This window comes from Microtus pennsylvanicus, chromosome 11 (genome assembly GCF_037038515.1).
Source record: "Microtus pennsylvanicus isolate mMicPen1 chromosome 11, mMicPen1.hap1, whole genome shotgun sequence".
Lineage (NCBI taxonomy): Eukaryota > Metazoa > Chordata > Mammalia > Rodentia > Cricetidae > Microtus > Microtus pennsylvanicus.
This window is the reverse complement of record NC_134589.1, coordinates 36,452,995-36,476,544: the sequence shown is the minus strand read 5'-3', so window position 1 is coordinate 36,476,544 and position 23,550 is coordinate 36,452,995. Positions and strand designations below refer to the sequence as shown.

The 23,550-nt window shown below is 37.6% G+C and overlaps 1 protein-coding gene across 3 annotated transcripts in view; it reads right to left on the bottom strand.

The window, feature by feature from the left end:
• Positions 1–23,550, bottom strand: part of Usp32 (ubiquitin specific peptidase 32) — a 132,663-nt gene that overhangs the window by 85,013 nt on the left and 24,100 nt on the right. For all 3 annotated transcript variants that reach the window (XM_075991249.1, XM_075991250.1, XM_075991251.1), the window contains exons 2-4: positions 13,682–13,809; positions 4,684–4,789; positions 1,832–1,950 (exon numbers count right to left, since the gene is read on the bottom strand). In XM_075991249.1, the coding sequence (XP_075847364.1) occupies positions 1,832–1,950; positions 4,684–4,789; positions 13,682–13,809 (353 nt within the window). The remainder of the gene's footprint in view (positions 1–1,831; positions 1,951–4,683; positions 4,790–13,681; positions 13,810–23,550) is intronic.

Here is a 23,550-nt window from a genome sequence, read left to right as displayed (position 1 = left end):
ACACACTTCCACCTCAGCGTCTTTACTGTACTCTCTTCAGGGAGGTAGGTATCTTTTTTTTTTTTTAATATTTATTTTTATTATGTATACAGTATTCTGTCTGTATGTCTGCAGGCCAGAAGAGGGCACTAGACCTCATTCCAGATGGTTGTGAGCCACCATGTGGTTGCTGGGAATTGAACTCAGGACCTTTGGAAGAGTAGGCAATGCTCTTAACCACTGAGCCATCTCTCCAGCCCGGAGGTAGGTATCTTTATGAATATAAATCCTTGCTTGAGTTTCACTTTATCTGACAGAATTTCATAGTTATCCCACGCATAACTGCTTAGCTGCTTTCTCCCCACCAGCACCTACCTCTTATTCTACTTAATTTCCTTAGAGCACTAATTACCACCTAAAGCATATGCTACTGTCAATAATTTTTTTTAAAGATTTATTTATTATGTATACAATGTTCCTCCTGCATGTACACCTCTATGCCAGAAGAGGGCTCCAGACCTCATTACAGATGGTTATGAGCCATTATGTGGTTTCTGGGAATTGAACTCAGGACCTCTGGAAGAACAGTCAGTGTTCTTAACCTCTGAGCCATCTCTCCAGCCCTACTGTCAATAATTTTAAGGGACAGGTGGCCAATCATTTTTAGTTCCCATCAGCAAAATAAGAATGGCTGAATAAGCTTTATTTAAATGTAAAACTATTATCACTTTCTCTGAAAAAAAGAATAGAATATTAATACATTTGCTATCTTCGTGAAATCCATTAATTCAATTTGCAAAGACTTTTTTTCTGACCAGCAATTTTTGTTACTAGAAAGAAACAAAGTATACCCCAATTTGTACTGAAGTACTAAAATACTATTACAGTAACTTCAAGTAAGTATGGCAGAACCAAAATATAGAAGTTTATTTTGTAGTACTGAACACATGAAAATGCTAAATAGATCTAGTGTACACCTATAATCTCTGCAGGAGCCTGCATGTGCAACAGTGTCAGTGTATCTGTGTGGGAGTGTGTAGTATTATAGTGTAAGTATAAATAAGTAATTGTCTTTATAGTAGAATTGAGGATTTTTCTTTTTTAAAGTTTTAGTTTACTATTATTAAATTAAGATTATGTATATGAGTATGTGCCTATAAGGGTAGGTGCCCCCACAGAGCAAAGTGCCTGATTCTCTGGAGCTGTGAAGTTGTGAACCATTCAAATTGGGAACCAGGACTCAAACTAGCGTCCTCTGGAAGAGTAGCATGCATTCTTAACCACTGAGCTATCTCTTCAGTCCCAGAATCGAGGATTTTCTAGTTCACAAACACAGCAGCAATGAGAGATATAAACTCTTGTGTTTTTTGTTTGTTTGTTTGTTTGTTTATTTGTTTTGTTTGGTCCTTCTGAGACAGGGTTTCTCTGTGTTCTCTGTTTAACAGTCCTAGCTGTCCTGGAATTCACTTTGTAGATAAGACTGGCCTCAAAATCACAGAGCTCCACCTGCCTCTGCCTCCCAAGTGCAGGTATGTGCCATCACACCCATTTGAGACATAAACTCTTGAATTTCACTTTATCTGACAGATTTTCCGAGCTATCTTAAAAAGAGCAGCACTTACCTCCGCCCTATCAACATTTCTTCCCTAATTCCACTTTATTTTCTTGTAGAATTATTAGATAATATGAATACTCTTTATTGAGCACAGCACATAAAGGAGTTATTAATCATTGAATATAAAAATACCAAGAATCCTCTGTGCGCAAGCATCCATCATAGCTATATTTACCACAAACTAAGAGTTAACACTACATCAACAAGAAGAAATAAAATATAAATCTTTAAGTGTACCTCTGAGAAACACTTCCTAATTGTATCTGGGACTTTACCATCCACCACATGGAGCATTCTTTCCATTTCTTCCCGTACGACATAGCTCCCAGATTCACTTGAAAAAAGACTAAAAATATCTAAGAGAAAGAAAAATAAGTTAATCTTAGCATACATCAAGTACAGTTAGTAGAAGCAGGAAAAGAAGAGAAAGACATAATTTACTGCATTTTATGAGTACAACTTATTACTATTGTTGTCATCTTCATTATCCTCTTCCTCCTGCTCTTCTTTTTGAGAGAGTCTTGCTCTGCAGTCTTGGCTGGGTTAGTACTATGTAGCCCAGGCTGGTCTTGAATTTATAATACTCCTGCCTCAGCCTCCTGAGAGCTATAACTACAAGTGTGTGCCACCATGCCTGTCTGTATAAATTACTGTTCGAAATAATTGTGTTGTTTTTTTCATATATGTGATTATAAACCAAGTCCTAGCAAAGACTGGAAGAAACAGGATCAAACCATCATCTGGCCTCATTCACATATTATAAAAGATCCTGGTCTGGGGTGGTGGCACATGCCTTTAATCCCAGCACTGTGGAGGCAAAGACAAAAAAATCAAACAACAAGCAAAAAATAAAAAAAGAAAGAAAGAAAATGGGGCCAGGTGGTGGTTCCAGGACAATCAAGGACTGTTACAGAAAGAAACCCTGTCCCAAAAAAATGTTAATGAGTATACAAATAAATGTAACCATTCTGGATTTGCCAAAATCTAGAAAAAGTAAAGATATAAGTCAGAAACTCTAATTCTAAACAATCCCATTTTAACTTTTAGAAATGTTGATACTTGTGCACAAAATGCAGTATGTTCACTCAACTATTGTTTGTAAGAGCAAAAATTAGAAACAAAATAAACATTTACTGAGAAAACAAACTGAGATGCATGAGTATATATAATGCAATACCATATAGCAGTTAAACAGAATAGGTACTTCAAGATGAATAAGCATTAAATAAAATGATATTCAGAAAAAAGGCTAAACTCTTGAAGATATGCTTACAGATATAAATATAAGACATAAAAATGTTCAAAAGGTAAAAGAGGTCATTACATTTTTGAGAGCACTTATCTCTAAGAAAGGCAGCAATACTGGGATTTTGAAAAGATGCAAGAATTATTCATCACATTTCCTTTTTGTTCTTAGAGATGGGGGTGTCATGCCAGCAGGGTGCCACACACCTTTAGTCAGCACTTGGGAGGGAAAGAAGGTGGACCTCTGAATTTGAGGCCAGCCTAGCCTACAGAGTGAGTTCCAGGACAGGTAGGGATTCACAGAGAAACCTGTCTCAAAAAAAACCAAAACAACCAACAAAACAAAACAAAAAAGGGTGTCTTACAGCCTTCCAACTTGCTATGTAGCTGAGGATAACCCTGGAGTACTACTGATCCTCTTGCCTCTATCTCTCAAGTGCTGGGATCATAAGAATGTGCTGTCAAACAGAGCAAACTGTTTCCTTTCTTAAAAAAGACATCAAGATGTGTAACACAGATGACAGAATTCTCCCCTCCCCCCTCGTCCCCCAAGATAGGGTCTCTCTCTGTAACAGCTCTGGCTGTCCTAGAACTAGTTCTTGTTGATTTGCCTGTCTCTGCCTCCCAGGTGCTGGGATTAAAGGCATGAGCCACCACTGCCTGACTCAAATGTGTTTTAAATATATGAATATATGTTTTAAAGATATTTATATGTATGTGTGTGTGTGCATGCGTGCATATATGGGATATACCTACAAGAGGACAGAAGAGGATGTCAGATCCTCTAGGACTGAAGTTACTCATGACATGGGTGCTGGAACCAAACTCACGTCCTCTGGAAGAGTAATACAAGCTCTTAACTGCTGAACCAACTCTCCAACCCCTCAGTAAAATATTTGTAAGCCTTATCTATGTTTTTAGCATGGATCAGTCATCACTTGACTTCCTTTACTGTAAAGTAAGGCTATATTGTACAGAAATTTGCATTTTGTTTATCCATCCAGATAGGCCCCGAGTTTAATTCCCAGCACCAAAAATAAGTGAATAAAAACAAAAGCGAAAGTGGCTGCACTATCATTTTACATTCCCCAAAGCAAAGGACAGCTGCTGTGGGATATATCTGAAGATGTGTTACACTCATTTATGCTGTGGAACATTTGTTTTAATGATGTAAAGATGTGTTGCATTCTTTTATGTTGCATCTGTTTAACTCTATAAAGCTGTGATACTGTGCCTGTCTAAAAAAGCCTGATTGGTCTAATAAAAAACTGAGCAGCTAATAGCAAGGGAGGAGAAAGGATAGGCAGGGCTGGCAGGCAGAGAAAATGATAAGTAAGAAGAGAAATCTGGGAAGAAAGGATGAAGGAGCGAGAGAACAAGGAGAGGGCAACAGGGGCCAGACACCCAACCACAGAACTAGCTAAGCAGTAAAAGTGAAAGTAAGATATACAGAAGAAAATGAAAAAGTCGAGAAGCAAAAGGTTGATGGGAAAATTTAAGTTAAGGAAAGCTAGCTAGAAATAACCCAAGCTAAGCCTGTGTGTGTATTTATTTGGGAGTTGGGTGGTGGGCCCCACAAAAAGAGCAAAGAGTAAAAACAACCAACAACAGACTGCAATTTTTATAGACAGTGACACTGTTATTATATTTTAAAATGTGATGTGGTATCTCAGTGGTTTTGGTTGACTCTGATGACTAGCTACACTGAACAGTTCTGAACTGCTTATTTATTGGTCAGCTGTGTGTCATTGGAGAAATAGCCATTACAATCTTTGCCTTTCAGATTTTTCAGTAAATTATTCTGCACATAGGATATTATTATAACCTAAGATAAAAGAACTTACATTTTGCTTTCTCTTCATCTTTGCCTCTTGTAAGGAGAACAAGTCCAACTATTAAGTTATTGAAGTGTAGCCCTTTGGATGTTCCACCAAAAGAACAGTAAATCACCTGAAGAAAAAAACGTGAGAAAGCCAACCTTAGAGATGCTTCAGTTATCAAGGACAGGAGGTGTCATCATCCTTAACTAAACCTTGTCTCCATCTTCAGACAAGGCTCTGATTAGGTTTAGTGAAATGATAATGATTCTCTCTTCTTCTGTACCTTCTTACAACACTCAGCTGATATGTCCACCTACTCTAACACACGCACACATTACAGGATGACACAACTGACCACTTATTTTGTTTTGGATCCTTATCAAGGTCCAAAAGGTGGGAGTGGGGGGAGGGAGATGACTTCCTTAAAAGCGGCAATAATTTGATAAAGAATTTATCAGTTATAGAGTATCCTTTAACTTCAACTACACTTATACATTTATTATTGTGATTACAAAGAACAACATTCCCTAATTTTCAGAATTCTAAAGAAATCACAAAAAATTATTAACAGAAATTTATTACATTATTTATAATAGAATAAAAACTAGACATAAAAGAAACTTATTCAAAATTATTACAAATTGCTTATTCATTCTTAAAAATTTTTACTCAAGCCGGGCGATGGTGGCGCACGCCTTTAATCCCAGCACTCGGGAGGCAGAGGTAGGCGGATCTCTGTGAGTTCGAGACCAGCCTGGTCTACAGAGCTAGTTCCAGGACAGGCTCCAAAGCCACAGAGAAACCCTGTCTCGAAAAACCAAAAAAAAAAAAAAAAAAAAAAAAAAAAATTTTACTCAAAAATTATGTATGGGGGTTGGAGAGATGGCTCAGAGGTTAAGAGCACTAGCTGCTCTTCCAGAGGTCCTGAGTTCAATTCCCAGCATCCACATAGTGGCTCACAACCAATTATAATGAGATCTGGTGCCCTCTTCTTTGTTGAAGTAATACAGAACACTGCATACATGATAGATAGATAGATAGATAGATAGATAGATAGATAGATAGATAGATAGATAGATAGATAGATAGATAGATACATACATACATACATACATACATACATGCATACATACATACTCAAAAAATTATGGCTGGGCAGTGATGGTGCACATCTTTAATCCCAGTACTCGAGAGGCAGAGGCAGAGGCAGAGGCAGAGGCAGAGGCAGAGGCAGACAGATCTCTGTGAGTTTGAGGAGGCCAGCCTGGTCTAAAAGAGCTAGTTCCAGGACAGCTAGAACTGTTACTCAGAGAAACCCTGTCTCAAAAAAACCAAAGTACATGCATACAGACAGACAGACAGACACATACACACAGTATGGGGTAGTGAGACAACTCGGTGTTTAAGGGAGCTCACCCCTAAGTCTGACATCCTGAATTCAATCCCTTAAATCCACAAGATAAAATGAAAGAAACAACTTTTGCAAGTTTCCTGATCTTCACCATGTACATCATGGCATGGACACACATGTAAAATAAACAAGGGCTTAGGCATAGTGTTGCATGTCTATAATCCAAAATGATCAGCAAACAGAGGCCAGTACATCTTTATGAGTTTCAAGGCTAGCCTGGTCTATATAGTGAGTTCTAGGTCAACCAGAGCTACACAGTGAGTCACTGTCTCAAAACAAAATAAAAGGTGCAAGACACGGCTTGGTGGTACAGGCCTATAATCTCAGCTATTTGGAATATAAATTCATGGCTATTGCTTCAGAAAATACTTTTCCTGAGTAAACTTTAATATACTTTTTAAAGCACCTGACTAAAAGTCAGCAGGACTTGGTTGGGGGGTATATTTTAGTTGATAAAGCACTGTTTTGGCATGTGCAAGGCTCTGGGCTTAATCCCTAATCTTGAAGGAAAACAAAAGTAAATAGTCAGTGGCATCAAGTTAATGTCTTCAAAAGTTAAACTTTATGTAATATTCATAAGGACAAATACTTTCCATTTAAAATTTGGGTGAACATGTGGTCCATCAATTCATTTTTATCTACAAAAACATTTTCCAGGCAAACAATCTTTAGCAAATACTTTTTCTTTTGCAAATATTATTCTATTAAGTTCAGTTTCTCAGGCAAATTTGGCAGATCTGAATTTCTTAATGAAGAAATGATTTTTCCAGGAAATATCTAATCAATAGTAAGCTTTGGGTGGACATAGTTGTGTGAGGGAATCTAGGGGAAAACCAAACACTGTTATTCCACTAAAGGAACAAACAATAAAATAATGCCTAATGACATTCTGCTACACCTATATATCAGGGTCCTCACTGAGCCATCATTAGAGAAGCCTCTTCCTACAGAAGATAAAAACTACAAAGACACACAACTGAAAAATGAGCAGACACTGAGAGATCTTGTAACATTCAATCCTAAATGGGATGTATTCATCAAATCCTTCCCCTCATGGCTCAGGGAATTCTGCAAAAGAGGAGGCTGGAAAGATTGTAAGAGCCAGAGGGGGATGGATGATAAGAATAAAACAGTACCTTCCAGACAAAACAGGACTTGTCGTAGTTTGAATGTAATTGGCCCCTATAATTTCATAGGAAGTGGCACTATTAGAAGGGATAGCTTCGTTGGTATGGCCTTGTTGGAAGACATATGTCACTGTGGGGGGCAGGTTTTGACCAAAAAAAGACAAAGAGGACTAGCTGGGAGGCAGAAAGGGATCAGTAAGAACAGCAGGGGATAAGAGAGGATAATGGGGAATGAATGATCAAAATACATACATTATATATGTATATGAAATTTAAGAACAAAATCTATTATTGCATATAGTTAATATACACTAATAAAACTATTAAAAATAAACATACAAACCTAATGAAAAAATGCACCATGCTAACTTGATGAATTAGCCAGTTGGTGGGACAAACGTCTTTAATCCCAGCACTTGGGAGGCACAGGCAGGTGGATCTCTGAGTTCGAGGCCAGCCTGGTCTACAAAGCGACTTCCAGGATGGCTAGTGTTACACGAAGAAACTCTGCCCCCACCAAAAAAAGAAAAGAAAAGAAAAAGAAAAAAGAAAAGCTAACTTGATGAATTTAGTGTTACCTACAAGATACTTCTGGGCTTGTCTGAGGGAGTATTTCCAAAGAGGTCTAACTGAACAGGGAAGAGCCACCCTGGAGGTGGTCTGCACATACTACAAACTAGAGACTGGTAATTATAGAAAGAAAAAGGAAAACTGAGCACCAGTATTCACGTCTCTCTGCCTACTGACTGCAGACACAATGTGAATGGCGCTCTCATATTCCTGCTACCATGTTTTCTCCACCCTAATGACCAGGACTTCCTCTAATTATAAAACCAAGATAAAACTTCTCCTTAAGTTGCTTCTTATCAGGTATTTGGTCACATCAGCATAAAAGTAACTAATACTGTCACTAATGGCAAACAGTTCAAGGATATTAAATGAATACCGTACTGTCCTTCAAATATATGGCTTCGTAAGAGCTTAGTATTTGTTCCAAGGAATTATTACAAAATCAGTCTTGACCTTCAGAAACTAGATGGGAAGGGGAATATGCAATGAAAATTAGTAGTAGGAATTTTACTTCAGCTAAAACAACAAAACTTTTACTTCCTTCCTTTCTTCCTTCTTTCTTTCCACCGCCCCACCAAAACCCTTTTTAATAGATAGCATCAGTAAAAAGAAGTTGCTACTGGTTTCTCTGGGATATAAAACAAAAAGATCCTCAAACACATTTAAATGAGGAATTCCAATATCCAAAACAATGTCTTAAGTATTCCAATCCCGACCCAATGAGAACCAGGAACCAAAGGAACTTTGGCTGGACAACAGCAAACTATACTGCATATGGTTTCAACTGTCTTATTATACCAAAAGGCATACACCTTACAGAAAACACAGGTTATCAAACCATGAAGTTCAGATGTGGACTAAGTTATAAAAAGTACATAAAACTTAACACATGCACACCCAGCACATGCATATGTGCACATACACACACACACGCACAAGTAAAATAAAAATAGTAGTAGTTGTAGTAATAAAAGACCTCTGAAATTTTGGCATGGTAGCGTATGCCTGAATCCCAGCACTCTGAAAATAAAGGATCAGTAGTAGTTCAAGATCACTCCTTGTTACATAGTAAGTCTGAGGCCTTGTTTCAAACAACTAAAAGCTAGCCAACTGCTACCACCATACAAACAAACTCCCACAGATACATATTATCTTCTTCATCCCATTAATAATGCTCCCAGTTCCAAAAGAAAATTAGGTTACTTTCTTAAGTTTCCACAAGCCCAAGACAGAAAAATACCTCACCTAATAGCATACAATTCCCCTACCTTCTCTCTCTCTCTCTCTCTCTCTCTCTCTCTCTCTCTCTCGGTGTCAAAATTGGGAGGTTTTGCCAATTAGGCAACCTGTTCTAATTACTAAGCCACGCCCTTAGTACTCTTATTTTCTTAAATGTAAAATTCATTGTAAGCAAGAGCCATATAGTCAAAGACTGTCCCATTTAAGCAAGTATTAAACAAACTACGGCACACTATAATTATTACCTTGACCTGTCCTTGCAAAGTAAAAGGCAGGCAAGTTCAGACCAAGTTTTTTTTTTAAATTGATACCAGCTCATACTATAACCTAGAATCTTCAGTACCTTGTACTGAACTACACACTGTTATCACTCAACTATTAAATAAATATGAGAAAGAGGAAAAGCAAAACTTGATAAACCCCATGAGAGTATTAAACATTGTTATCAACAGTTTCACTTTGCTAAATCAAGGGCAATGCTAATGCTTCACTCATCACAAAACAAAAAATAGTATCTTTAGACACATTCTACATGTAACTTCCAGGAACTAGGATCTAGGAATCTTTAGAAGATATTATGTAGTTTATCACAGATACTACAGTCCCAAGAGAATGGAACAAATTTCCATTTCTTTTTTTTTTTTTAAATCTACTTATTTATTATGTATACAGTATTCTTGGTATTCTGTCTGCATGTATGCCTGCAGGCCAGAAGAGGGCACCAGACCTCATTACAGATGGTTGTGAGCCACCATGTGGTTGCTGGGAACTGACCTTAGGAAGGGCAGGCAGCTTTCTTAACCACTGAGCCATCTCTCCAGCCCAACAAATTTCCATTTCTTCCTGACCTCTTCTGTTTTCCTTCCCCCTATATCTCCTCCTTGGATACAGACAAATTCAAGAAGTGTGTGGCACAGTAGGCATCTCTGACAGAACTGGAAATAGGAGCTCCAGAGAAAAGGAAATTCATGTGAACACTAAGGGGTGAAAGAAGCAGGAAAACTGTTCTTTGTAACTTCTGGGTCTGCCTAACCCTAAAAGACAAACCAGTCTGAACTAAAATTGAGTCTAAGACTAGTCACTGTAGGATAAATCCAAACAGGGCTGTACAGGCTTTAAAAAGGTAACTGACAGTGTAAAATAAGCAAGAGAAGACAAGTACAAAGCTTTATCCTAAGTCCACTGTCATTATTATCTGATAAAATATAGTTACATCTCAAGACTCAGAATCTCTGAACATTACAAATGTCTAGACTGTAATCCAAAATTCCTCAATATAGAAGACCAAGAAAATATTTACTCAATTAGAAAATAACAACCAGTAAGTATCAAACTGTGACACAAATATTATAGGTATTAGACAAGAACTTTAAGGAAGAGCATATCATAAAATTAAATTTTATGATATTTTTATTATAAAAATGCACAAAGAAATAAATTACTCTCGAAATATAAAAAGATGGAAAGTATCATATAAAGATATAAAGGGTCATACAGAAATCTTACAATATAAATAAAATATCTACCACCAAGCTTAAATCTAGTAATTTAGATTTCCCAATCACCTAATTTTAATGGTGGCCAGGCCTTGTAATAGCTAATTATTTATTTATTTTTGTGTGCATTGGTGTTTTCCCATGGGTGTCAGATCCCCTGAAACTAGAATTACAGACAGTTGTTAGCTGCCAGGTGGGTGCTGGGAACTGAATGCTGGCTGGTGCTCTTAACCACCGAGCCATCTCTCCAGCCCCATTTAGTTTTTAAATTTTATTTACTTTTATTTTTTATGGATATAGCCAATTATTAACACAGTGCTATCTATTTTAACCAGATGGCTTTTTTCATAGCTCTACTTGATAATCACTAGAAAAGAAATTATACTTCAACTTTGCCAAAACTTTAAAAAATGATTTACTTCTATGTGCATGGGATTTTCATCTGTATATATTCTGTGCAATAAGGCACCGTGGAGGTCAGAAAAGTGTCCTAATATCAGATCGCTGAGTTGAGTTCCAGATACTTATGAACTCTCAGATTAGTCCTGGAAATCAAGCCTGGATTCCCTGGAAAGGCATTCAATGCTCTTAACCAATGAGCCACCTTTTTAGCCCCATATTTTTTTTTCTTTTCCTGGCCTAGAACTTACTATGTTTTCAGGATGGTGTCGAACTAAGAAAAATCTGTCTGCCTCTGCCTTCCAAGTGCTGGGATTAAAGGCTGTGCTGGTTAATTTTTACATCAACCTGATACAAGCTAGAGTTATCTGAGAGGAGGGAACCTCAATTGAGAAAAATGTTTTCATAAAATCTCAGGCTGCGCCAGGGAGTGGTGGCACATGCCTTTAATCCCAAGGCCTGGGAGGCAGAGGCAGGCGGAGCTCCATGAGAGTTCATGGCCAGCCTGGTCTAGATCTGGGACTTGCTCCAAAGTTACAAAGAAACTGTAGTCTTGGAGCTCGTCCTGGAACTCGCTCTGTAGACCAGGCTGGCCTTGAACTTACAGAGACCCGCCTGCCTCAGTCTCCCAAGTGCTGACTATTTTCTTAATTAGTGATTGATGCAGAAGGGCCCAGCCATTGTGGGTGGTGCCATCCCTGGGCTGGTAGTAGTGGATTCTCTAAGAAGCTAAAATTACAAAACTCTTAGGGAATACATGAGTAAATCTTTGCAATCTTAGGTAAAGCACTGGTTTCTTAAAAAGAAAAGGAATAGCACAAGTGATAAATGGACTTTGCCAAATTTAAGTTTGTAACTCAAAAGGCACCAGGAAGTAATGAGAAACCATAAAGAGTGGGAGAAACTGTCTGCAAGCCACGTATCTTATAAAAGGGGCTATATCTAATCTTAAAATTCAATAAAAAGACAACCCAATTTAAAAAGAGACTTTAGGTAAATAAGAATGTGTATAGATAGATGTTTATATACAATCCAAGGAGATATAATACTGTGATTTAAATTGTTCCTAGCAACATGAAACAGTTCTGACTGACTTTAAGTACAGGAGCAGAGAGGGGGAAAAAAGGCTGAAGAGTCTTTGAATTTGAAAGCACTTTCTATAAATCACTATGACGACCTTCATTATTTTATTTTTTGAGATAGGGCCTCACTGAGTAGGCCTGGTTGGCCTTGTCACCAAGATTCACTTGCCTCTGCCTGTCTAGTGCTAAGATTAAAGGTGCGCACCAGCATACCTAGGCTATGTCCCTTTTTCTAATTGGTAGATAATATCATAGTATTAAATTGCTTGTTATATATTGAAATAAAAAATAAATTCAACATTTCTGTACTATAACAGTACTTAAGATAAACTTATTAAGGGAAAACAAGAATATGAGAAATAGCCAGGCAGCAGTGGTGAACACCTTTAATCCCAGTACTTGGGAGGCAGAAGCAGGTGGATCTCTGTGAGTTCGAGGCCAGCTTGGTCTACAGAATGAGTTCCAGGACAGGCTCCAAAGCTACACAGAGAAACCCTGTTTCAGGGGAGAAAAATAAAAAATAAATAAAAACCTGCTAAAAACAATAAAAAAAAATAGAGAACTAGGGCTCATATTTAATATTAAGCTTAAATTTTCTATCATAATCTTGTTTTATAAATTTTACTCTTAGTCATACTCAGAATAACAATACATCTGTGCATGTTACTACAAAATAATAAACATTATTTTTAGAAAAAGAATGCTTTCAAACTCAGCATATTTTATTTAAAGGTTTTGGTACAATTTAAATAAGAATTTAAGTTCCAATAAGCTTCTATTTCACTTACAGGTTTAATTTTACAGACTCAACTCCATTCAATAAAAATTTATAAAACATACAACATAAAAAGTTAATGTCAGAGATGATATTTAAAATAAGGAGGAAATCATATTAACAGTTTATAATTATATATCAGTTGCAAAATCAAAAATGCAAACCTGTGGGTGTTCAGTGTTTCCATTCAAACTTTAAGAATACAGCACATCTAAACCAGGACCTGTTTCCTACTCAGCAAGAAAAATAACTGTGAGGAAGATGAAATCTTGTTTCAAATTTTTAAACTTTATGTGAACTGATGTAAAGGTATCAGATCCCCTGGAACTAGGGTTACAGAGAATTGTAAACTGCCTTCTGGGTCCTGCGAATTGAACCTGGATCCTCTGGAAGAATAGGCAGTGCCATTAACCACTAAGCCATCTCTCCAGTCCCAAGATGAAATCTTTTAAGAAGATGCTCCTGCAAAATTTTAAAAGCAAATAGACAAGAATACAGAGAGGTAAGCTGAAGCTTATAAACCAAGCTTTTAGGTAATGAAGGCATGAGGATAAGGAGTTCAAGGCAAGCCTCAGCTATACCATGAGTTGGAAGCCAGTCTGAGCTATATGACAGACCCTGTCTCAAAACATTTAATAACAGAAAAAGAATTAAAATAGGGTGCTGGAAAGATGGCTCAGCAGTTAAGAGCACTGATATTCTTCCAAAGGACCTGGGTTCAATTCCCAGCATCCACATGGTGGCTCACAGCCATCCAAAACTCTCCTCTGTGTACTGCACATACATGGCGCATAGTGAACAGGCAGACAAAACATCCATACACATAAAAATAAATAAATATTAAAAAATTGAAAAAAATACTTTGAAAAAGAAATTTAAACTGGTACAGAACTATGAGAGGAACCAAGCACCATAAAGATTACCTCAGCAACTTTAGGAGGCACTCCATCCCCAAGCACTTCCCTGATGAAGCAGTGCTGACTCATGTAATATGAGAGTCCACAGGTCCTCTTGAAGGCATCTTTGAGTCGTTTCAGCTCTATATCTGTGACTAGAATTCAGAAACAGAAAATAGATAAGAAACCAGGAAGGAAAAGACTTTCAAAACATAGCTCCTCTTAGCCAGATGAGGGCATATACTTATAATCCCAGTATTTGGGGGCTCAGAGAAGAAAGGAGTCTGAGCCGGGCGATGGTGGCGCACGCCTTTAATCCCAGCACTCGGGAGGCAGAGGTAGGCGGATCTCTGTGAGTTCGAGACCAGCCTGGTCTACAGAGCTAGTTCCAGGACAGGCTCCAAAGCCACAGAGAAACCCTGTCTCGAAAAACCAAAAAAAAAAAAAAAAGAGAAAGAAAAAAGAAAGGAGTCTGAAGACAACTTGAGCTACATGGCCTAGAATTTTTACTCCCAGAGGCAAAGGAATTTCTGAGTTCGAAGAAAGCCTGGTCTTCAGGACAGCTACATCTACCTAGAGAAACCAACCTTGTCTCAAAAACTAATAAATTAATAAATATAAAAATAGAGAGGGACTGAGCAGTGGTAGTGCATGCTTTTCATCCCAGCATTTGGGAGGCAGACGCAGGCGGATATCTTTGAGTTTGAGGCCAGCCTGATCTATAAGAGCAAGTTCCAGGGCAGGCTCCAACCTACAGAGAAACCCTGTCACAAGAACTAGATAGATAGATAGATAGATAGATAGATAGATAGATAGATAGATAGATAGATAGATAGATAGATAGATAGATAGATAGATGATCTTCTAGTTCCTAAGAACAAGCAAATAATTCCTTCAGCTAAGTAGCTAAGTAAAGGAACATAATGACATTTAGTCATAATTCTAATATTCTCAAATCTAATCTGTAAAATAAGAAATCAAAATTCCTAACCAAATGTTTTCAGAAGACAAAATCTGAGGTTGGCCTGGTGGGAGTGGTGCACTGCTTTAATCCCAGGACAGAAAAAAGGCAAACCCCTGAATTCAAGACCAGCCTGGTCTACAGAACGAGTTCCAGATTAGCCAGGATACACAGAGAAACCCTATCTTGAAAATCAAACAAAAATAAAAACCCTGGAGCTGGAGAGATGGCTTAGCAGTTAATAGTACTAGATGCTCTTTATGAAGACTCCAGTTCTATACCTAGCACCTGTACTGTGTCTCACAACCATCTATAACTCCCGTCTCAGCGGATCTGACACCTTTTCTGGCCTTCTTAAGCACTGAACAAATCTGACACACAATCATACCTGCGTGCAAAACACCCATACACTTCAATTTTTTATTTTAAATAAAAAGACAAAACGTTAATATACGCACACAAATTTCCGGCCAGGAGAAGCAAAAAGTAGCATACGTGTAAGCCAAATGGCATTAAATTCTGGCATCAATGCTTTTGGCACTAACATATTCATTTTCTTTGTATCAAAAGTACATTATTTGTACCATGAGTACAAATGTATCTTGTAGAGAACAATTTCCAAGTTTAGATTCTTGCCTGTCAGGTGACTCACAATCTTATCTGTAATTCTTGTTCCAGGGAGAGCCAATGCCTTTGGTCTCCTTGGGCACCTGTACTCACATGCACAAACCTACATGCAATATTTTTAATCTAATTATGAATATATATTATATCAACATATACTAATATATAATGAATATATATTCAGAACCAGGCTGGAGAGTTAAAAGCATTGTTACACAATTAAGAGGAAATTATGATCTCAACAACCATACAGTAAGCTAGGTGTGGTCCCATACCCTTTGTAACACTCCAGTTAGTACTGGAGTGTACAGAAAAAGAGGATCATTGGGGCTTACTGACCAGAAAAAAATGTTGAGGTCCTGATTCAGTGAGACCCCACTTCAAAAGAATAAGGAAGGAAGTGATACAAAAAGGTATGTGACACTCTCCCCTGGCCTCTGCACACACAAAAGTACCCCTAAACACAAGTAAATGTATACTACAGATCTACTCCCCCCCCCACACACACAAATACCAAAAGAAAATATTTTTTAAAATTACACATCCCATTGCTTTAGGCATTTTTTTTTCACTTTGTACAACAACCTGTCTAAAGAGACAAAAGGGCTTGTGAGATGGCTCAGTGGGCAAAGGCACTTGCTGCAAAAGTCTGGTAACCTTAGTTTGATCTTGGTAATAATGCAAATAAAGGCAGACGTAGAGAATCAATTCCATAAAGTTGTTCTCTGCCCTTGACACAAGATTTGGAACATAGGCTACATGCCAACACATATCATGCACAGGCATTGTCTTTGTTTGGTTTCTATTATTGTGATAAAAATACCCCAACCAAAAGGAACTTGAAGAAAAGGGTTCCTCTGGCTTACACTGCATCATCAAAGGAGGTCAAGACAGGAACTCAGGGCAGGAACCTGGAGACAAGACCTGAGGCAGAAATCATGGGGGAGCTCAACTTACTGGCTTGCACCCATGGGTTACTCCGTCTAATTTTTTTTTATATAACTCAGGACCACCTGACCAGGATAACATTATGCACACAGTCCCTCCATATCAATCATTAATCAAGAAAATCCCCGGGCCTGGAGAGATGACTCAGTGGTTAAGAGCACTGGCTGCTCTTCCAGAGGTTCTGAGTTCAATTCCCAGCAACCACATGGTGGCTCACAGCCATCTGTAACGAGATCTGGCGCCCTCTTCTGGCATGCGGGCATACATAGAGGCAGAATGTTGTATACATAATAAATAAAATCTTTTTTTTTTTTAAAAAAAAGAAAATCCCCTCATGCTTGCCCACAGGTCAATCTAATGGGAACATTTTCTCAATTGAATTTCTTTCTTCCCAGATGACTTTAGCATGTGTCAAGTTGACAAGAAATTAAGGCACACACAAACAGTAGTAATAAACAAATTAATAAAAGAGAAATTAATAGTCTTCAATATTAAGTGTTCAATATACAATCCCAATGGAGGCACAAGATGCTTTGGCTCATGCTAGAATAAACAAAGAGGGCTTCTAGATTCAAGGGAGGATTACATTAATTTTTAAAGGTGAAGCCATGTAAAAGAGTCAAGAGCAAGCCAAACAGAACACTTTACTTCAAAGTGTGGGCTTCTATTATATGCTACTACAGCAAAAAAGGTAAGCTTAAACAAGATGATAATAATAATGATGATAAAAATGGGAATGATAAACCTACAACTGTGAAGATTGAATTACAGTTACTCTACTCTGCCACCCAAAAGGGAGGGTACAATCAGCTAAAACTCAGACAAACTCTGGGCCAATTAGAAAGAAGGCACCAAGCGCAGAACACACTCTGAAACAGAACAACCAGGGAGCAAAAAGCAGACCACTATTACAACAGGAAGGCCAACTAAGTTTGGGATATACACAGACAGAAAAAATTGGTAGACGTGGAAACAATCTAAAAATCACAAGGCTTCCACAATTGGAAACTTGTAGGAAGGCAAAAGTATTAAGTCAAAATAAAAGTCAACTCTATTAAAAGACCTGTGGAAACTTCAGGAAATTACATTTGCTCTTTAATTTCTTGAATTAAAGCTTAGAAAGGTTTGCTAGGAGTCCTCGATATAATCAAAACATTGAATAAAATAAAAATAAAACTGAAGCCAGGCAGTGGTGGCGCATACTTTTCTTTAATCCCAGCACTTGGGAGGCAGAAGCAGGCGGATCTCTATGAGTTAGAGGCCAGCCTGATCAACAAGAGCTAGTTCCAGGACAGGCTCGAAAGAAACAGAGAAACCCTGTCTCAAACGAACAAAAAGCATGAAACTGAAAGAAACCAAAGTTTACAATATTTAAAACCGAAGAAAATAGAGAGAGGAAAAGAATAGTGAAGAAAATTGGTAATGAAAATACAGTAAACTGAAAATATGGTCTCCAAAGACCAGAAAGAAGTTCCTGATAAGCAGTCACAAGGTAGAAAGGGTCAGCAAGATAAAGATGGAAAGGGCTTAGCACACAGCTAATCACTCAATAAATGTTTGTCATATGTAGGGAGGGCTCCAGGTTCAACAATATGTAAGGCAATGATTAAAAAAGAAAAAAAAACAATAAAATAATTTAAATATTTAACAAAACATAGCTCATTAGAAACTGGACTGACACCTACAATATACCAACTAAGTACTTTGTTTTTAAATATGAAAACAAAACATAGAACAAAGCTCATGTCATTAATTATAGTAATTAGAGAGAACACTTTTCTACTAGAACTATTAATATTCCTTGAAGATCACCACTCATTAGTGGCTTTACTAACAAATTAAGTTGCTTCTGATCTAGTGAAGACAAAAGGAAATTGACTATTAGACTATAATATGGCAAGCTCCACTGTTGGTTACAAATTACCTGAAAACTATTCTTTTTTGTTCAGCATGTTTAAAGTGGAACTATATCTCACTAGTAGAGTACTTGTCTATCATCAAGGCCCTGGGTTAAATTCTCTATGGGCTCAATCACTATGGAATGATGACATCAAACTAATGATCAATAAATTTATTCACTAATAATTAAGGATAAAATGCATATGGAAACCTTTTAAAGTGTCTATAATAAGTAAAGAATGTCCATCAATAAAAAGATCAGTTACTCAACAGACATTAAAATGTTGCCATAGGTCAAAACTTATTAAAACTTTATTTACAAAAAAAACTTTATTTACTTAAAATAGTACACAAACATTTAATCAATCAGCAGACAGAAAATGCATAAAATATTCATTGGTTTGCCAGGTATTGGTGACACCAACCTTTAATCCCAGCACTCAGAAGGTAGAGGCAGGTGGATTTCTGTGAGTTTGAGAGCATCCTGGTCTACATATCCACTTTAAGCCAGACAGAAATATAAAGCAACATCCTGTCTCAAACAAATATTCACTGCAGGGCTGGGAAGGTAATTTTAAGGCTTGGAATTTGTCTCTAGAGAACAAGGTGTGAAATGACACAACAAGAAACCTGATGTCTTCCTCTGTCCTCCTTGCAGGTATACACACATGAAGAGACGGTTGTACGTTGCAAAAAATGTATTCATCACTGCCCCCAAAAGAACATATAATTTTACAGTAAATTTACAAATTTATGAAAGGCTTCACTCACAGGTATCCTGGGCAAAGGGCTGGACATACTTGATAGAGGAAGGGCAGGGTAGTTCAAATGCATGATAACTATAACACAAGTTTCTACAAAGTAGTAACAAAGGAACTTAACAGTAATAAAAAAAAGTGCAAAGGAAATACAGATACGAAACTAGTATGAAGGAATCTTGGAAACTGGCAATTCACATGACAAAAATTAAAACAACAAAAACAATTAAAAAACAGAAAAATGCCTGGCATGGTGGTGTGTACATCTATAATCTCAGCTGTTGCTATGGAACAAATGGCAGGAGTATGAAATCAAGTTTGAGACCAGCAAGGACTAAGTGTACCAAGATCCTGTCAAAAACAAACAAACAAAGAGGTCTGAAGAACACCTCCAAAGGCAGGAAGAGAATAATCAATAGCATAAAAGATGAAGGACATTAGAAATGCTTGGATTATAGATCGAGAAGATGAGAGGTGAAATGTGGAACTTCAAGAAATAAAAGTATGGGAAACTCTAAGAGTGCTAAAATATATGCTTGCTTGGGCTCTTAAGCTATTCTTTGAATTATTCTAGAGAAAGGATGAATGTGTAATGCAAGTAAAATTTTTTCAATGATTCAAATCAAGAAGCTACTGAAAAACTAAATCTGATTTTAATGTTCTATTAAAATGTTTTATGTTCATAGAGACACAACATACTCTATAATAAAAAAATTTACATTTTGAAAAAGAAAGTCTACAGAGATAAGCAATCCATTTCTTCTCATCCTTTTTTTCATTTTCTGGTAATAGAAGAGAAGAAAGAAATTCAATGGGGTTTCTATTTGAGACTATGTTTCACCAAAAGAAAATAGGATTGAGGAAATCAGAGTAAGAAATTTAACAGATTCTTTAAAGATAAACAATGCACAGAAAATATTAAGCAGAAGAAATGAAGGAAGTTAGGTCAACACACCCATAATCTCAGCACTCTGGAGCTAATGCAGAGGATTCTGTTTACATAGGCCTTGTTTCAAGAAAGGCTTTGGGGGACCTTAGGTGAAGTAGGTAAAGTGCTTGCTGTACAAGTAATAAGGGCCTAGATAAGATTCCCCACTTCCCACTGTAAAAAGCTGAATATCACAGCACACACCTACAATGCCAGCACCGAGACAGGAGTAAGGCATGGAGACAGAGGAACTCTGAGACGTGTTCAGTAAGAGACCCTCTCTCAAAAAGGGTGGATAAAGGTACACACACATAAGCACATCTGTACGCAGATGTACACAAGCCATACATATACAAATAATAAAAGTAATATTACTTTTAAAATAAGAACGGAGCATGAAAATGACATCGGTATACATTTCACAGTTATCCCCAATTTAAAAAAAAAAGTCACCACTGATAAGTCACAAAGCTGTTCAAATTTTTAAATTCAAGGACCATGAGAGAAACATCAAAATCATGTTATAAGAAGCCTGTAGGATGGGAAATACTGTCATAGACATCTTTTAAAAATATAATCTGGGAGCTGGAGCGATGGCTCAGTGGTTAAGAGCATTGGTTGCTCTTCCAAAAGACCTGGGTTCAATTCCAAGCACCCACATGGCAGCTCACAACTATCTGTAACTCTATATCCAATGGAACCAACACCCTCACACAGATATATACACAGGCCAATACCAATATACATAAAAATTAAATGAATAAAAATGTATAATCTGTCATATACATGGACTTTAAATATTCATATTAATAAACTATTATCATTTAATTAGGTTTTCTTTTTCCATAGGTACCTGAACAGTTCACACAATTTCCTTTTACAAACCTATCATGACACCTTAGATATCTAAGTACTAAAGACAATGGTACCCTACAAAACAGGAGTGCTACTGAAGAGGTCAGCCTTTAATCCCAGCACTCAGGAGGCAGAGGCAAATGGATCTCTGTGAGTTTGAGACCAGCCTGGTCCACAGAGTGAGTCCCAGGACAGGCTGCAAAGCTACACAGAAATCTCTCGTCTTGAAAAACAAACAAACAAACAAAACACCAAAAAACAGTGAAATCATGCCACTATCCTTCAAGGAAGACTTATCACACAGGATTAAATCTAGGCAGAGTTAGAACTAAATATTTAAATTTCCAGTCTAACGCTTTTGGAAAGTATGATACCAACTAGCAGGAAAAGACAGTGAACAAAACTATGTAAACTGTAGCCTCATTAGGAGAAATCAAATTTCTATCTGACCTAAGGCTAGGTTAGGTACTATACCTAGTGCCATTTAGGTAAAAAAAAAAGGGGGGGGGATGAGCAGGGACTGTAACCTATTTCTTCATCAAAACAAAGAAATAAAATCTTCAATATTGAAGATTTATCCAAGATCAAGAAGAGAAAACGATCAAGGAAAACATACCCAACCACAAGGAATGAAAAGTACTTAGACCAACCAGCTTTAAATGACTCTGTGATCTACAGTTCTAGGTATATTCTAAGGGATTAATGAAAAAGGAATCTTTTCCCATAGTTAATTGTGGGGGATACTCAATCACACTGTGAATCCGGAGTTTGCATTTGCAGTGATTAAATAAAATTAACCTTGGTTCCGGAGGCTAAGTTAGCAACTAGCTGACAGAAACTAATCATAGAGCATCAGAGGGCATCTGGGAGAAATGAAGAGACACAGAAGTAGTAGGGAAGAGTTTGGAGTGTCCGTGACATTTTCTGGTTTGGCAGAACCCAAGCATGGGTCTTTCAGGGATGCTAGCAAGGAGAGGGTTAGTTAGTTGCTACTCAGCCTCTCTGAGCTCACAGATTTTCACCCCAGTCTTTGAACCTCAAGTCTTATTTAAAGTAGAATGATATTTAGTTAGAGTTACCTTTAGCAGCAGCCAGGGCTGGTGCCTTTGGGAATGGAATTCCCTCCAGGCTGCTGCTAAAGAAGCAGCCAGTAACTGCAGAGTCACAACTGCTGGCTGAAATAGCAGTAGATTAAGGCACAGCCACTGTGCTGAAGATAAACAACAGTTAACAACTTCCATAATGAAGTATACTTAACAAGAGAACAGACATGCTATTTGTGGGAAAGGAAAGACTAAAAAAAGAAAAAGTTAAGGAGTTTTCTCATATCTATTTTTCATTTTATGTGTATGGGTGTTTTGCTTGCATGTATGTCTTTAATATCTGTGAGCCATGTGTGTGCCTGGTACGTAAGGAGGCCAGAAGGTGTCAGATCCTTGGAACATTTGTAAACCACCGTACAGGTTCTAGGAGTTGAGCATGGGTCCTCTGGAAAAGCAACAAATGCTCTGAACCAATGAGTTATCTCTCTAGTCCCTTGTCACAGGTTTTTATAGAAAGAGCAAAACCACGGTCTCAAAATTAAAAATAAACTTTAAAAACTCCATTTATAAAGAAAGCTATTAGGGCTGGGTGATGGTGGCACATACCTTTAATTCCAGCACTTGTGGGGCAGAAGCAGGTAAATCTCAGTGAGTTTGAGGTCAGTCAGGACTTACCCAGAGAAACCCTGTCGCGACAAACCAAAGAAAACAACAACGACAAAAAAAATCCCGAAAGAAAGCAGAAAGCTATTAAGTCTATGGAGATGACTTGGTTGGTATGCAAGCATTAGGACCTGAGTTTTGATCCCCAGAAACCACTTTAAATGGGTGGGGTATGGGAAGTTAAAAATGGCTCAGGAGTTAAGAGCACTCACTGGCTGTTCTTCCAGAGGACCCATGTTCAATTTAAGCCTCCATATAGTTGCTCACAACTGCTTTAATTCCAGTGTCAGGAGATCCAACACTTTTTTAAAGTCTGTATGCACAGATAGATAGATGGAGGCAAAACACCTAAGCAAAAATAAAGTAGAGCTGAGGATGTAGCTCAGTTGATAAAGTAATTGCCTAGCATTCAATCTGCACTCACATGGTGATTCATAACCATCTGTCAATCCAGTTCCAGGGGATCCAAGGCCTTCTTTGGCCTCCAAGAGCACCAGACATGCAGTTGGTACACAAACACATAAACAAAATACTCATGCACGTTGAAACTGAAAACAAATCTTAAAAGTAAGTAAATAAATAAATATCCCATTTTTGTTTTTGAAAAGTGTACAATTGGTGCACTACTATTACACTCTAGCTTACATTTCCGAGCAACTCATCTGTAACTCAAAGCAGGAATGGAAGCATAGCAGTTTCTATGGCATTTGGCCTCAATGTTCAAAGACAGTGCTGACAGGATTGGTGTGCGGGAGTCTCTGTGCTGGAAAACTAAAAGTAGCTCTCTTCTACACTATATTATGAAGTTGTTCTTGGCTTTACCACAGCACACATGGTTAGTGCAGACTGTAAATGGATTGTGCCTCCATATCTTCACCTCACAGACCGCCAATATCTGTAATCAAAAGGAACCATGCCATCCTTACAGAGCGTCAGTATCCATCTGCCTCTGTTTCTGTTCCCAAGCAGACCGAGTTTCCCTGAATTACATGAAACATTGAACTAACCTAAATATTTGGCTTCCTTGTTCCTACCACAAATTCTCTTTAATGTATAAAAATGTAAAGAAAAAAAACATAGAATAGGATCTTTGTGTAGGAAAACAAAGCCACTTAGTCAATAAATAAAATAGTAATAACAACTAACTTTAGGGCACAGATGGAGTAACATTCAAGTTGCACAAGTTTTTTTTTTCTACAGGAGTGACAGCTCCCATT